The sequence below is a fragment of the Sapajus apella genome, unplaced genomic scaffold (assembly GCF_009761245.1).
Source record: "Sapajus apella isolate SASKATOON/1434 unplaced genomic scaffold, GSC_monkey_1.0 scaffold15, whole genome shotgun sequence".
Classification (NCBI taxonomy): Eukaryota; Metazoa; Chordata; class Mammalia; order Primates; family Cebidae; genus Sapajus; species Sapajus apella.
This window is the reverse complement of record NW_022436955.1, coordinates 31,036,389-31,049,514: the sequence shown is the minus strand read 5'-3', so window position 1 is coordinate 31,049,514 and position 13,126 is coordinate 31,036,389. Positions and strand designations below refer to the sequence as shown.

The window sequence follows — 13,126 nt, the reverse complement described above, 5'->3', positions numbered from 1 at the left end:
ACATGCCTTGTTGCCTTGCTGTGTTCTCAGGTGCAGAGGATTGGCTTCTGCGGTCTGCAGTTTTCTGAGAGCGCCTAGCCCCCTCGTTCACCCTCCATTCCACACGGCGTCCTACTGCGCTTCCTGCCAGGCTGCGCATCCCTCCCTTCTGATCGTTCAGTTAAATGTGTCGTTCACTGCTGCCCTTCAAGTTGCACACCTAGTAACCATGCTTGTGTTAACTGTGTAAGGAAATACAGTATGGCTTTCAGATTAAATTCCTATGCCTCGCTCTTCTTCTGGCTGGAACCATGGAGGGTGTAGAAGAGAAGGTTCCTGCTGTGCCAGAAAGCCTTAAGAAACAGCAAAGGAATTTCGCAGAGCTGAAGATGAAGCGCCTGAGAAAGAAGTTTGCCCAAAAGATGTTTCGAAAGCCAAGGAGGAAGCTTACCTATGAGAAATCGAAGCACTGTCACAGGAATATAGGTAGATGTACAGAACTGAAAATCGAATGTGAGGATGGCAGGGAAAGCTGGCAACTTCTGTATACCTGCAGAACCCACACGTGTTTGTCCTCAGGACCAGAGGGCTCAGCGGTGTGAGCCCACAGGCTGGAAAGGTGTTGCAGCTGCTTCTCCTTCCTCACATCTTCAGTGGAACCTTTGCAAAGCTCAGCAAAGCTTCCGTTTACAGGTTGAGGATTCGAGCCATATATTGCATGTGGGAACCCAAATCTGAAGTCAGTAAATGACTAACGTTCAAACGTGGTTATGGCAAAATCAGTAAGAAGTGAATTGCTTTGACAGATAATGCTTTGATTGCTTGATCTCTTGGAAAATGTGGCATCATCTGCATGGAAGATCTGATTCATCGGATCTATACTGTTGGAAAATGCTTCAAAGAATCCAGTAACTTCCTGTGGCCCTTCCAATCATCTTCTCCATGAGGCAGAATGAAGGAAAAAAACCACCAATTTTGTAGGAGGTGGAGATGCTGGCAACAAGGAGGACCAGATCAACAGGCTTATTAGAAGAATGAACTAAGGTGTCTACCATGATTATCTTTCTAAGCTGCTCAGTTAATAAACAGTACCTGCTCTCAAATTGGGAAAAAAAAAAAAGTTCCTATGGGTTTGTGGGCCAGCATTATTTCTGATTTTCAAATGTAAACTCATGTGCTTGTGGTCCTTTCATGTAAATTCACACTTGAATTAAACAGGTGACTTGGTAAAAGTGTTGGGCTGCCTCTGGGTAGTTTGCGTCAAGATTGAAGTCAAGGAGATATGGCAGGTGTCTGTGGCTTGTTGCAGGGAAAACACCCACATTTCTCTGTTGATAGGTTGGTGTGAGAGCAGAGGAGAAAAATGGTCTGGGGTTTTTCCAAACAGTAGGAAATTTACCTTTAATTTAAATCAGGTTCAGTTTTTAATGTCGGGCTTTTTCCAGAATTGCTGATCCTGACGGTGTTGCTTTGTTCTAACCAGGGATTACATCTATTACAACGACGTGTATGCCTTTAATCTGGACACCTTCACGTGGAGCAAGCTGTCCCCGGCTGGGACAGGGCCCACACCCAGATCAGGCTGCCAGATGTCCGTCACTCCTCAAGGCGGCATCGTCCTCTACGGGGGCTACTCGAAACAGGTAGGTGCGGCGTGAGGACATGGGCACTGCTTTCTGTGGCCTCCAGTTTCATCAGCGTGGAAACTTTCAAATAGGATGACTCATTGGTTTCATATCAACAGCTCTCTTTGTCGAATTAGAAATGGAGAATGGTGTTCCTCTGTGAACTTGGTGAGACTGTTAGGGCCATATGTTCTCATCCACACTCCTCTCAGCAGTGCAGTGTGAACGACTCCACATTCCGAAGGTCTCCTTCCTGCCTCAGACACTCACGACTGCATAGTAATCCCTGTGGAATGAAATTCTCCTCACTCCCGTTCGTGGGCTTTTCTCTTTGGTCAGCTGGGAACGGTGCCGACAGGAATGTTCCTGCACCCACCTGCTGGTGGGGCACGTGCTCCGCATGCATGCTGATGTCTCCTGCTGGTGAGGCGTGTTTTTCCACGTGCACACTGCGCATTCTGCTCGTGGGGCGTGATTTTCCACATGCACACCGGGGCGTTCTGCTCGTGGGGCGTGATTTTCCACGTGCACACCGGGCATTCTGCTCGTGGGGCGTGATTTTCCACATGCACACCAGGGCGTTCTGCTCGTGGGGCATGATTTTCCACATGCACACCGGGCATTCTGCTCGTGGGGCGTTCTGCTCATGGGGCGTGATTTTCCACGTGCACACCGGGCCGTTCTGCTCGTGGGGTGTGATTTTCCACGTGCACACCGGGCCGTTCTGCTCGTGGGGCGTGATTTTCCACGTGCACACCGGGCCGTTCGTGGGGTGTGATTTTCCATGTGCACACCGGGCCTTTCGTGGGGTGTGGTTTTCCACGTGCACACTGGGCCGTTCGTGGGGCGTGATTTTCCACGTGCACACAGGGGCGTTCTGCTCATGGGGCGTGATGTTCTGCAGGCACACTGGGCCGTTCTGCTCGTGGGGTGTGTTTTCTGTAGAGGTGGCTGGCGCAGGCTCAGTCCTCGGCACCCTAGTGTTCCTGTTGCTTCATTCCCATTTCACACCTCACCAACCTTTACATTTTTGTGAACCTGAGAGGCACAAAATGGTATCTCATTGTAGGGTTTTAAGAAATCCTTTATAATTTGAAAACTTTCAGACACAGCTAAGTTGAAAGAATTTTCCAGGGAAGACTTATGTACTCCTCCTAGGTCCTCCCGTTAAGATTTTGCTGTACTTGCTTCGTCACATGTCTGTTTACATAGCTGTACCCTTTGCCATCTCTCCGTTGTCTTTTTTGATGTGTTTCACAGGGAAGTGCAGACGTCCTCCCTGTAAATACTCCAGCATGCATATGACCAAGTTGAGGTCCAGGGTCATTTCTTAGGCATAACTTACCCCCAGCGAGGGCACACGCTCTTGTTTTTTTTTTTTTGAGATAGAGTCTTGTTCTGTCGCCCAGGCTGGAGTGCCGTGGGGCAATTTCGGCTCACTGCAGCCTCCACTTGGGTTCAGACGATTCTCCTGCTTCAGCCTCCTTAGTAGCGGAGACTGCAGGCATGCGTCACCATGCCCAGGTAATTTTTTTTTTTGGATTTTTCGTAGACATGGGGTTTCACCATGTTGGTCAGGCTGGTCTCAAACTCCTGACCTTGTGATTCACCTGCCTCTGCCTCCCAAAGTGCTCTGATTACAGGAGTAAGATACCGCGCCCGGCCCGAGGGCACACATTCTTACAAGTGTGCACACCGTGTGACCAACACCCTGGTCCTGCCCTGCCTTTACCACTTGGCTCCCCTGCCGTCACCCCCAGAGGTGAGGCTGCTCTGATTTTCCTACCGTATCAGATCTGCCTGTCCTGGAGTGTCTGCTAAACGCAGTCACCCAGATTTGAGCAAATCTCACTCACTGAGCTTTTCAGATTGACATATGCTGCCTGTTTTTGTTCATTGCTGCTTTGTGCTGAGAAGTGTTCCATGAGATGACGATCCCACAGTTTGTGGTTCTGTTTTTCGCTGATGGACACCTGGGCTGTTTCCATTCTTGGGAAGACACAGCCCTTGGATCAGCCGTGAATAAAGCTGCTATGGGCATGTCCATGTGAGTCTGTGTGTGGCTACATGTTGGTTTCTCTTGGGTAAATGGCTATCTACAGTGGAACTGCTGCACCCTAGGGTGGGTGTGGGTGTTATTTAACAAGGATTGCTCAGCTGTCTTCCCAAAGCAGTGGCCCGTTCCACTTGTGCTGGAAATGTCAGGGAGGTCTGGTCGTTTTGGTTCTTATCAGCCTGACGGCATCAGTCTTTGTTTTTAGCCATTCTGGTGGATGTGTGGTATCTTGTGGTTTTGATTCTCATTTCTCTGATGACTGCTGGTATTGAGCGCTTTTTGTGAGCTTATTGGTCACATGTACATCGTCCCCGACGTATGTGTTCACAGCTTCGGCTGTTGGTAATGGGTTGTGTTTTTGTTAGTGAGTCGCAGAGGTTTGCATTCTGGAGCAGTCCCTTTCAGGTGTGTGTGTTACAATTACCCTCCCAGTAGTGGCCAGCCTGGTTGCCTTCTTGAGTGTTTGTTAATGAGTAAAAGCTTTGAGTTTTGATAAAACCTATTTATGTTTTTCTTTTATGATTGTTACTTTCTGTGATATAGGAAGTATCTGTGATACCTTGTTTATTTTCAGTAACAAAGATTTTCTTACATTTTTCTCTAAAAATTAGATGGTTTTATAATTAGTCCTGTGATCTGCCCTGAAATAATTCTCTAGAGTAGCATGAGGTGGGTGTTGAGGCTCATCCATTTCCCCCACATAGACACTGATCTATCTCAGCGTCATCTGTTGCAAAGGCTTTAGGCTGGGCGTGGCAGCTCACGTCTGTAATCACAGCACTTTGGGAGGCTGAAGCAGGTGGATCACTTGAGGTAAGGAGTTCGAGACCAGCTTTGCCAACATGGTGAAATCCTGTCTCTACTAAAAAATACAAAAATTAGCCGGGAGTTGTGGCACATGCCTGTAATCCCAGCTACTCAGGGGGCTGAGGCAGGAGAATCGCTTGAATGTGGGAGGCAGAGGTTGCAGTGAGCCGAGATTGTGGCACTGCACTCCAGGCTAGGCAATAGAGCGAGACTCTGTCTCAAAAAAGAAAAAAAGGCGTTTTATTCTCCATTGAATACCTTAGGAACCTTTATTGGAAATCATGTGACTGCAGGAATATAGTTCTGTTCCTGGGCTCTGTTCTGATGCCAGTATCTCACCAGCCTCGCTTTGACGCCTTGGTGATAACTCCTGGAGTAGCAGTCATTCAACTGCTGCTTTTTAAAGTTGTTTTAACTGTTCTGTGCTCTGAACATTATATGTTTTACTGTGAACTTGTAGATGTCTAACAAAAAAGGGCGGAAAACCTTTTCAGGAGCCTGCTGGAAATCATGATTAGAGTTGCTTTCAGTCTGTAGATGAATTTAGGGAGATTTGATATCTTTGAGTCTTCCAATCCTTGAACAAGGATTATCTCTCAATTTATTTTGGTTTTTTTTTTTTGTGGAGACGGAGGCTCTCTCTGTCACCCAGGCTGGAGTGTAGTGGCGCCATCTCAGCTCACTGCAACCTCCGCCTCCCAGATGTAAGCCATTCTCTGCGTCAGCCTCCCCAGTAGCTGGGATTAAAGCGCCTGCCACCATGCCTGGCTAATTCTTTTGTATTTTTAGTAGAGATGAGGTTTCACCATCTTGGCCAGACTGGTCTTAAACTTCTAATCATGTGATCTATCCACTTTGGCCCCCCAAAGTGCTAGGATTATAGGCGTGGGCCACCGAGCCTGGCCTATTTTTGTTTTGTGTTGTTTTCTTTCTGTTTATTACTTTTTTTTTTTTGAGTCAGGGTCTTACTCTTTCACTCAGGCTGGAGTACAGTGATGCCATCTTGGCTCAGTGCAGTCTCGACCTGGGCTCAGGCAGTCCTTCTGCCTCAGCCCCACAAAAGCTGGTACTACAGGTGCACACCATTACGCCTAGCTAATTTTTCTGTTTCTTTGTAGAGGTGGGTTTTGCCACATTGCCTAGACTAGTCTTGAACTCCTTGGCCTTTGCCCATCTTGGCCTCCCAGAGTGCTGGGATTACAGGAGTGAGCTGCCATGGCCAGCCAGTTTTCTGTAATGTTTTTCAGCAGTGTTTTTTATTTCTCAATGTAAAGGACTTATATGTTATTAAATTTATGTTTATTGATGCTGTTGTCAGTGGAGTTCTTGAAATTATACTTTCCCATTATTTTCTGCTAATATATAAAAACACATTTTTGGCTGGGCACAGTGGCTCACGCCTGTCATCCCAGCACTTTGGGAGGCCAAGGTGAGCAGATCACCTGAGGTCGGGAGTTTGAGACCAGCTTGAGCAACATGAGAAACCCCATCTCTGCTAAAAATACAAAATTAGCCAGGTGTGGTGGCGCGTGCCTGTAATCCCAGCTACTTGGGAGGACGAGGCAGGAGAATTGCTTGAAGCCGGAAGGCAGAGGTGGCAGTGAGCCGAGATCATGCCATTGCACTCCAGCCTGGGCAACAAGAGCAAAAAACCCCACAAAAAAAAAAAAAAAAGAAACTTTTTTCTTTTTTTTTTTTTTTTGTATATTTGCCTTGTTTTTTGTGATCTTGCTGAATTTTATTTTTTGGTTTTTCAGATTCATTAAAATTATGAAAGCAATCATGTAATACCCAAATGGGACAGTTTTACTTACTCCTTTTTTTTTTTTTTTTTTTTGATGAGACAGAGTCTTGTTCTGTCACTAGGCTGGAGTTCAGTGGCATAATCTCTGTTCACTGCAACCTCCACCTCCCGGGTTCAAGTGATTCTTCCGCCTCAGCCTCCTGAGTAGCTGGGACCACAGGCGCATGCCACCACGCCTGGCTAATTTTTGTGTTTTTAGTAGAGATGGAATTTCACCATGGCCAGGATAGTCTCCATCTCTTGACCTCGTGATCCGCCCGCCTCGGCCTCCCAAAGTGCTGGGATTACAGGCGTGAGCCACCGCACCTGGCCTTGCTTACTCCTTTGGTATTGTTATGCCTTTCATTTCCTCATTTGTCTTACTGCAGCTGGGGCTCCAGTGCAGTGTTGAATAGAGGTGTGCAGTGAGATTTGCGGGGGCTATTCTGTCTCGGGAAGGCGCCCAGACACCCACCACCAGGACCACTGGCTGTGGCTGATTCCCAGATGTCCTTTACGTTTTGAGTTGTGTTCTTCTAGGAATTTCTGTTATAAATGAGTGGGAACATTTTGATAAATCCATTATCTGCATTTATTGATCATACGGCTTTTCTCTTTTTTCAGTTTTTTGAACAACTATTTTAACTACATTTTACAAGTTTTATCAATTAATTTAAAATAGATTTTCATTTCCTTTGTGGCTTTGTTGAACTGTGGATTGCTTCAGAGTGTGTTAATTTTCAGGTCATTGAGATTTTCCCACGTCTTATTAGTTGTGACTTCTGCTTATTCCGTTGTGACTAGAGAATATATTCTTCATGAATTCACAATGGCATCTCTGCCTGTTGGGAGCATGTTGAGATGCAGCGGCTTTCTGTGTGTTGAGCCTGGCACCTGCAGCCTGACTGATGATCAGTTATTCCGGTGATTGGTCTTCGAGGTGCTTTCAGGTTTTCTGTCTCGATGTGCCGTTTGCAGACGTGTTTTTTCCCCTCCAGTCCTCACAGCGTTCGGTTCTTCGTGCTGTGGTGTGTTCCGTGTCCTGAGAAGGCGTCTTCCCTGGACACTGGGAAGAAAGGCTGGCCTGATACTTCTGGGCTGTTTTGTGAGCAGAGCTCCCTAAAGGAAGACAGGTAACCCCCACCCCCGAGTCAGCTTAGGTCCTTCTGAGTGGGTATGTCCTCCTGCATGTGATTGTGACGCCATGGCCAGCATCCTGTGCCTCAGTTTCCCTCCTGGAGCGGCTCCCTGTGTGTTGAAAGTGGAGGTGTGCCTCAGACCCCCTTCTTCTCTGTAGTTCTTCCCACCAGGGGATTTGCTTTCTTGCAGCTATAGGAAAATGTTCTTTGTTTTTTATCTTCATCTGCAAAACATGGAAGAAACTGAATGCTTATTTGGTGCACATCAAGTGGCCTTTTAGATGGTCAAGTTTAGGATTTCGGGATGTGTTACTGAGTGTTTCCTTCATAAAGTGTGCGACTTGGGGTCTCTGTAAGCTTTAAATTTCATTCTTACTGGCCAAGAGTGCAGCTGAGAGGCCCAAGTGAGTACCAGCCGTCCTAGAGCAGGGCAGTGCCTCGGGCTGCTAGACCCAGGCAGACCCATGAAGAGGGAGTCACAGGGTGGGCTGGGACCTAAGGATAGGAAGGAAGGAGATGGTTAGGGTGAGTTTCCAAACAAGGGGAAGTTCATGAGCAAAGGAGGAGGGTTGGAATCATGTAGAGTGTGTCTGGTAAAGTCGGCGAATCCGCTGTGGCCGGAATTCAGAGGTCTATGAGGATGGCAAGAGCCCTGAATGTTGGGGGCATTGAGCTCCTCCCTAGGGAGCTGGTGTCAGCAAGCTAGGCCTGAGAGGGAGCAGGTGCTCTGCTAGCACAGATAGTGCAGGGTTCAGGCGGGAGGCTGGCCAGTTAAGGAACAGCAAGCCTGCTAATGGCCAGTCTGCAGTAAGCACTTCCTAGATGAGACACATGGAAAGGAGATGGCTTGGGACTGGTGTGTGTGTGACTGCTTTATTGATGGGTAGGCTGACAGAGGTAGGAAGGACGTCTTTGCACCAGGGAAGCTGGCAGTGGCTACATTTTGCCTTTCACCTCATTTCTTAGGCACCAAGGAAGTGTCGGACTATTTATCCGTGTCAGGCCCGTGTTTTCCTGTTGCCTAGTTAGATAATTATAATCATGTATTTGTGAGCCATCGCTTATTTATGTAAATAGTGTAGACCCCAAGCAGTGGGGCCCTCGTGACTGGAGAGCTCCTGGGAGAAGCGGCCGTGGGTACTGAGCTGCTCCTGCAGTGTCAGTGGAGAACATTTCTCCTGGACGGTTTTATGACCACTTGGATTCCAAGACCTAGGAGTAAACAGAAGGTTTCTGCCATTGCGTTAAAATGTTTACAGTGGGCTGGGTGGGGCGGTTCACACATGGAACCCCAGCATTTTGGGAGGCTGACGTGGGTGGATCACTTGAGGTCTGGAGTTGAAGACCAGTCTGGCCAACATGGTGAAACCTTGTCTCCACTAGAAATAGAAAATTACCTGGCATGTGGTGTGCATTTGTAGTCCCGCCTACTTGGGAGGTTGAGGCATGAGAATCACTTGAATTCGGGAGGTGGAGGTTACAGTGAGCCAGAATCGTGCCACCGCACTCCACCCGGGGCAACTGACTGAGACCGTCTCAAAACAGAAACAAAAGTTTATGGTGAAGGTAGTAACTGCAGGATCAAGGTGTTTGTTTCTGTTACTGGTTTTTAATCTCCTGGAAGAGGGGCCACTCCCTGGCATCTGGCTCCAGAAGAGGATGGGTTTCCCCTGAGTGCTGGAGCACGTGCAGCAGCTGAGCTGGGAAGGCCCTTCTCAACTCAGAGTCACCCAGGGACACTGTCGAGACCTTGGCTGGTGAATGCACGCTTGGCCACCAGTCACTAAACAACTTCCAGAACTTCCCACATCAGTGTCCTGGGCCCCAGCCTTTCCCACCCCCATGCCAGTGAACACACATGTGCAGCACGTTTCAGTAGCTGTAACTGTGGTAGATTCTGCTGCCCTGGCAAGAAAGGAGTTCAGCCCCTCCTTTTAAAAATTTTATTATTTTACCTTCAAACACACATCCTCACTGATTTTTGAGGTGGAGTCCTGCTCTGTCGCCCAGACTGGAGTGCAACGGCGTGGTCTGAGCTCACTGCAACCTCCACCTCCAGGCTTCAAGCGATTCTCCTGCCTCAGCCTCCCAAGTAGCTAGGGCTACAGGCGTGCGCCACCACACCCGGCTAATTTTTATATTTTTAGTAGAGATGGGGTTTCACCATGTTGGTCAGGCTGGTATTGAACTCTTGACCTTGTGATCCGCTGACCTTTGCCTCCCAAAGTGCTGGGATTATAGGCGTGAGCCACTGCGCCCGGTGGATTTCAGCCTTTTAGTGGCATTTGTTAAGAGAGTGAACTCAGTTGACCAGATGGATCCGATTCTTCTCTTGGTCATTGTTTGTTCTGGACAGAGAAAATCACCCTTATTTTCTGACGTCCGGGAGGGCACTGAGAGCAGGCTGACTGGGCCAGAAGTCGGGCGGGATGCCTGGTGTAGTGCTTTATCACAGCAGATGCTTCGCGGAGTGCAGCAGGATGGTGAGCAGTCGGACCGGCTAAGCTCGTATCACTGTCATCAGAATCCTGTCATCCTCAGCAGCTGCTGCCTCCAGCCGTGTGCACCCATCCTCAGTCTGACGATGGACGGTCTCAATCCACTTAGTTCAGTAGCTCTTTGCTTTGAGCCTGTGGCTTTTGGAGTTGAAGCGAAAAGCTTGTCTGTTTGGATTCATGGGGGATTTACTGGAATTAGTGAGAGATTTGAGTTGTGAATGGATGGAGTGTAAAAAGAAGTGGGTAGCCTAAGCAGGTGGTCCGCTGCGCGGTAGCAGCAGTCTGCAAGAACTGACGGAAACTTGGGCACGTGGCCTGTGCTGGAGCTTGGGGCTGGGGGAAGCTCATCCTTGCCCCAGCGCCATTACCCCCCACCAGCATGCTCTGTCCTCGTGGCAGGACTCAGCTGTGCTGTGCTGCTGCTGCTGTGCAGCCCAGGCCAGAGGCCAGAGGCCAGAGAAGGCCCCACACACCGTGGGCACATGCCTCCCCCCCACAGGCCCCGTCCGTGCTCCCAGGGCGTCCTGCCACCTGCCACCCACCCTCAGTCACATTTCACTGAGCAAGTAGAGGTGGCTGGGAGAGCACTTGATCCCTGCCTGCTGCCACACACTCTGCTCTCCACTCTCCTGCCAGAGCTGGTGCCTCCCTGGGGCCTGGTCTTTCTCCCTCTGCCTTCTCCCGACCATGGCACATGCAGCAGCCAGAGTGAGCTGCAGAGATGCAAGTCAGGCCAGTCTCCTCCGCACAGAACTCCCGTGGTTCTGGGCTTACATCCACCTGTGTGTCCTTGTCCTCCTGCTCACCGCCCTCTCTGCTGGAGACAGACTTGGCTATTGTCTCCCACCCAGAGAAGAGTCTCACAGGGCCGGACTCCTGTCCACTTGCATGCCCAGTGCCTGGACAGTGCCGTGCTTGACAGCGTTTAATCAGGCAAAGTGGAGCCTTCTCTGACCCTGCTTCTGCGTGGCAAGGTTGCAGAGTTGTTTGACTTGGGAAGAGCCCAGGTTCATGAAATGGACAGTAGTGCTCAGAGCCTTGACCTTGGGGCTGGGCCTGGCTCTAGATTAAGAGGGACTCGCAGATACCTGCCCGCCTTCCTCCTTCCATAACCAGATCTCATCTCAGGCTCCCTCAGGAGATGCATCTGTGTAGCCTAGGGAGTACTTGAAACACCCCCCAGCCTCTGCACTGCCACGAAGAACTGACATCTTTGGTGGGCATCCTAACCAGGTTTTATGAATTCCAAGTCAGTCTGGGTCCAGGTGGTGCATTTACTACGATGACGTGTATCCTAACAAAAGAGATACAACTTGTGGGACAACAGAGACCTGGCCGACATCCACGTGTGGAAGGACATAGTCCTTAGTGTGTCTTCTGGTGTTGTGGGAGCTTCCAGAGAGGGGCAGTTCTCCCTCCTTCAGAGAATTGGAAAGGTTTCTAAGGAGAAGGTGGCACATGAGGCCAGCCTGAAGGGGAGATGCAGGTGTGACCGTAGAAATGGCATTTGGGTAGGGAGGGTGGAGGGGCGTAACGGTGGAAGGTTTATCACCTGGTGCTGAGGGCGGGGCCCTCCTTCCTACCTGAGTTTTGGTCTCAGCCGTTGTCATCTGCCTTGTGGTCAGGAGACAAGGTCCGAGCACAGCCAGGAGAGGGCTGCTCTCTGTGTGTGTCACTGTTTCCATGCGGCCATGGAGAATGCGGCAGATGCCAGAACTTCCTTTCATTCACCACTTGGGAGTTGAGCTCCTGGAAGACCGGAATCAGATAGCCCCGTGTCATCGGAAGTGTGAGGATCATGTGACTCAGGAGACGTTGTTAAGTGTGGGGATTGTGTCACTCGAGATCCTGGTTGACCTCGGAGCCAGAGTTCCATGCCCACTGGGCCCCTGAGCTCCGTGACCAGCTCTCCTGGGTCACTGGCTGCAGGATGGGTCAGCTTGTCTTGTGCTAGGGAATTAGGCACAGTAGTGGCTCTTACTCACGTCCCGATACAGACACGTGACCACACCTGTTTGTGGGTATATTTTTTAATGGTAAAGGTGAAAATGGTGAGTTTTGGAAAGCGCTGGGAAGAAGTCTTGGCTGGAAGGGGCTGAGTGGCCATTGGCCACAGTGCAGGTGGATGGGAAGGTGTGCTGAGGCCAGCTGAGGTACAGAAGGCAGGCAGAGCCCTGTCCAGGTGCCAGCAGTCACGCAGAGGGGCTCGAGCAGGCTCCACTGAGTGGAGAGGCAGGTGTGGTGGGGACTGCTGCTGGCTCTGCAGAAGCCACCCTGACAGTCGTGTCCCCAAATAGCCTGCGGCTGTGGCAGCGGACAGGCACAGGCTTCTCGCACAGCTTCACGGAAGCAGTTTTCAGAAGGAAGCTGACTGCACGTGATGCGGGACGTAATCGGCGGGCTGTTACTTCAGCAGTAGCCCTGCCAAGAAGGTGTGCGCGAGCCCATGCTGCCACGTGACGAGTTGGTGGGGGTCCTCTTGTCATGGGTCCCTCTCTCACACAGCCCCGCGAAACGTGAGACACCTGCTGTGCACTGAGGTGGTGCGGTGTCTCCACAGGGGCCCATCACCTGTGCTCGTGTGAGGCGGGGAGGGCACGGTGCGTGTGGTCATTGCCTGCGCCAGCCGTGCTCTTGATGGGCCACTGGACCAGCATCTGGTGACGGTGGGTTAGGAGCCGTCCCCAGGTGCCTGCATGGACAGGCTCAGTGGTGAGGAGTTGGGGCTATGTGGGAAGGAGTGGCCCCTGTGGTTTGTGTTCACACACGTCCGCTTGGAATTGACACCCTCTCCCTGCCTTATTCTGTTCTCTGGGAACGCTGGGGCTGCCTTCAGCACTGTCCTCTCCGAGGACCACTCCCAGGCGCCTCCTCCCCAACATGTTCCGCAGGCATAGACCGCCTTTATCCACTACTGTACCATTGGACCCCTCTGTGACCAGGCCTGAGCCAACAACCGGGTCCTTGGGGTGGCCCTGCGGTGGCGTCTGCTCTCCTGATGGTTGAAATGGGTCGGTGTCTGAGCTTGGAGCTGGGTGAGCTGAAGCGGCTGCATTGAGGACTTGCTGCAGGCTAAGCTAGGTGGCGTATGCTACATTCTGCAAAAGGTAGGGGTCTGTCAGGGGACGTGGCTGCAGACTAAGCTAGGTGGCCTGTACAACATTCTGTGGGAGGTGGGTGGCCTGTCAGGGGACGTGGCTGCAGGCTAAGCTAGGTGGCCTGTACTACACTCTATGGGA

General features: G+C 50.5%; 1 protein-coding gene across 5 annotated transcripts in view; it reads left to right on the top strand.

The window, feature by feature from the left end:
* KLHDC4 (kelch domain containing 4) overlaps window positions 1-13,126 on the top strand; it is a 55,924-nt gene that overhangs the window by 18,393 nt on the left and 24,405 nt on the right. For all 5 annotated transcript variants that reach the window (XM_032284636.1, XM_032284634.1, XM_032284635.1 and 2 more), the window contains exon 3: window positions 1,463-1,622. In XM_032284636.1, the coding sequence (XP_032140527.1) occupies window positions 1,463-1,622 (160 nt within the window). The remainder of the gene's footprint in view (window positions 1-1,462; window positions 1,623-13,126) is intronic.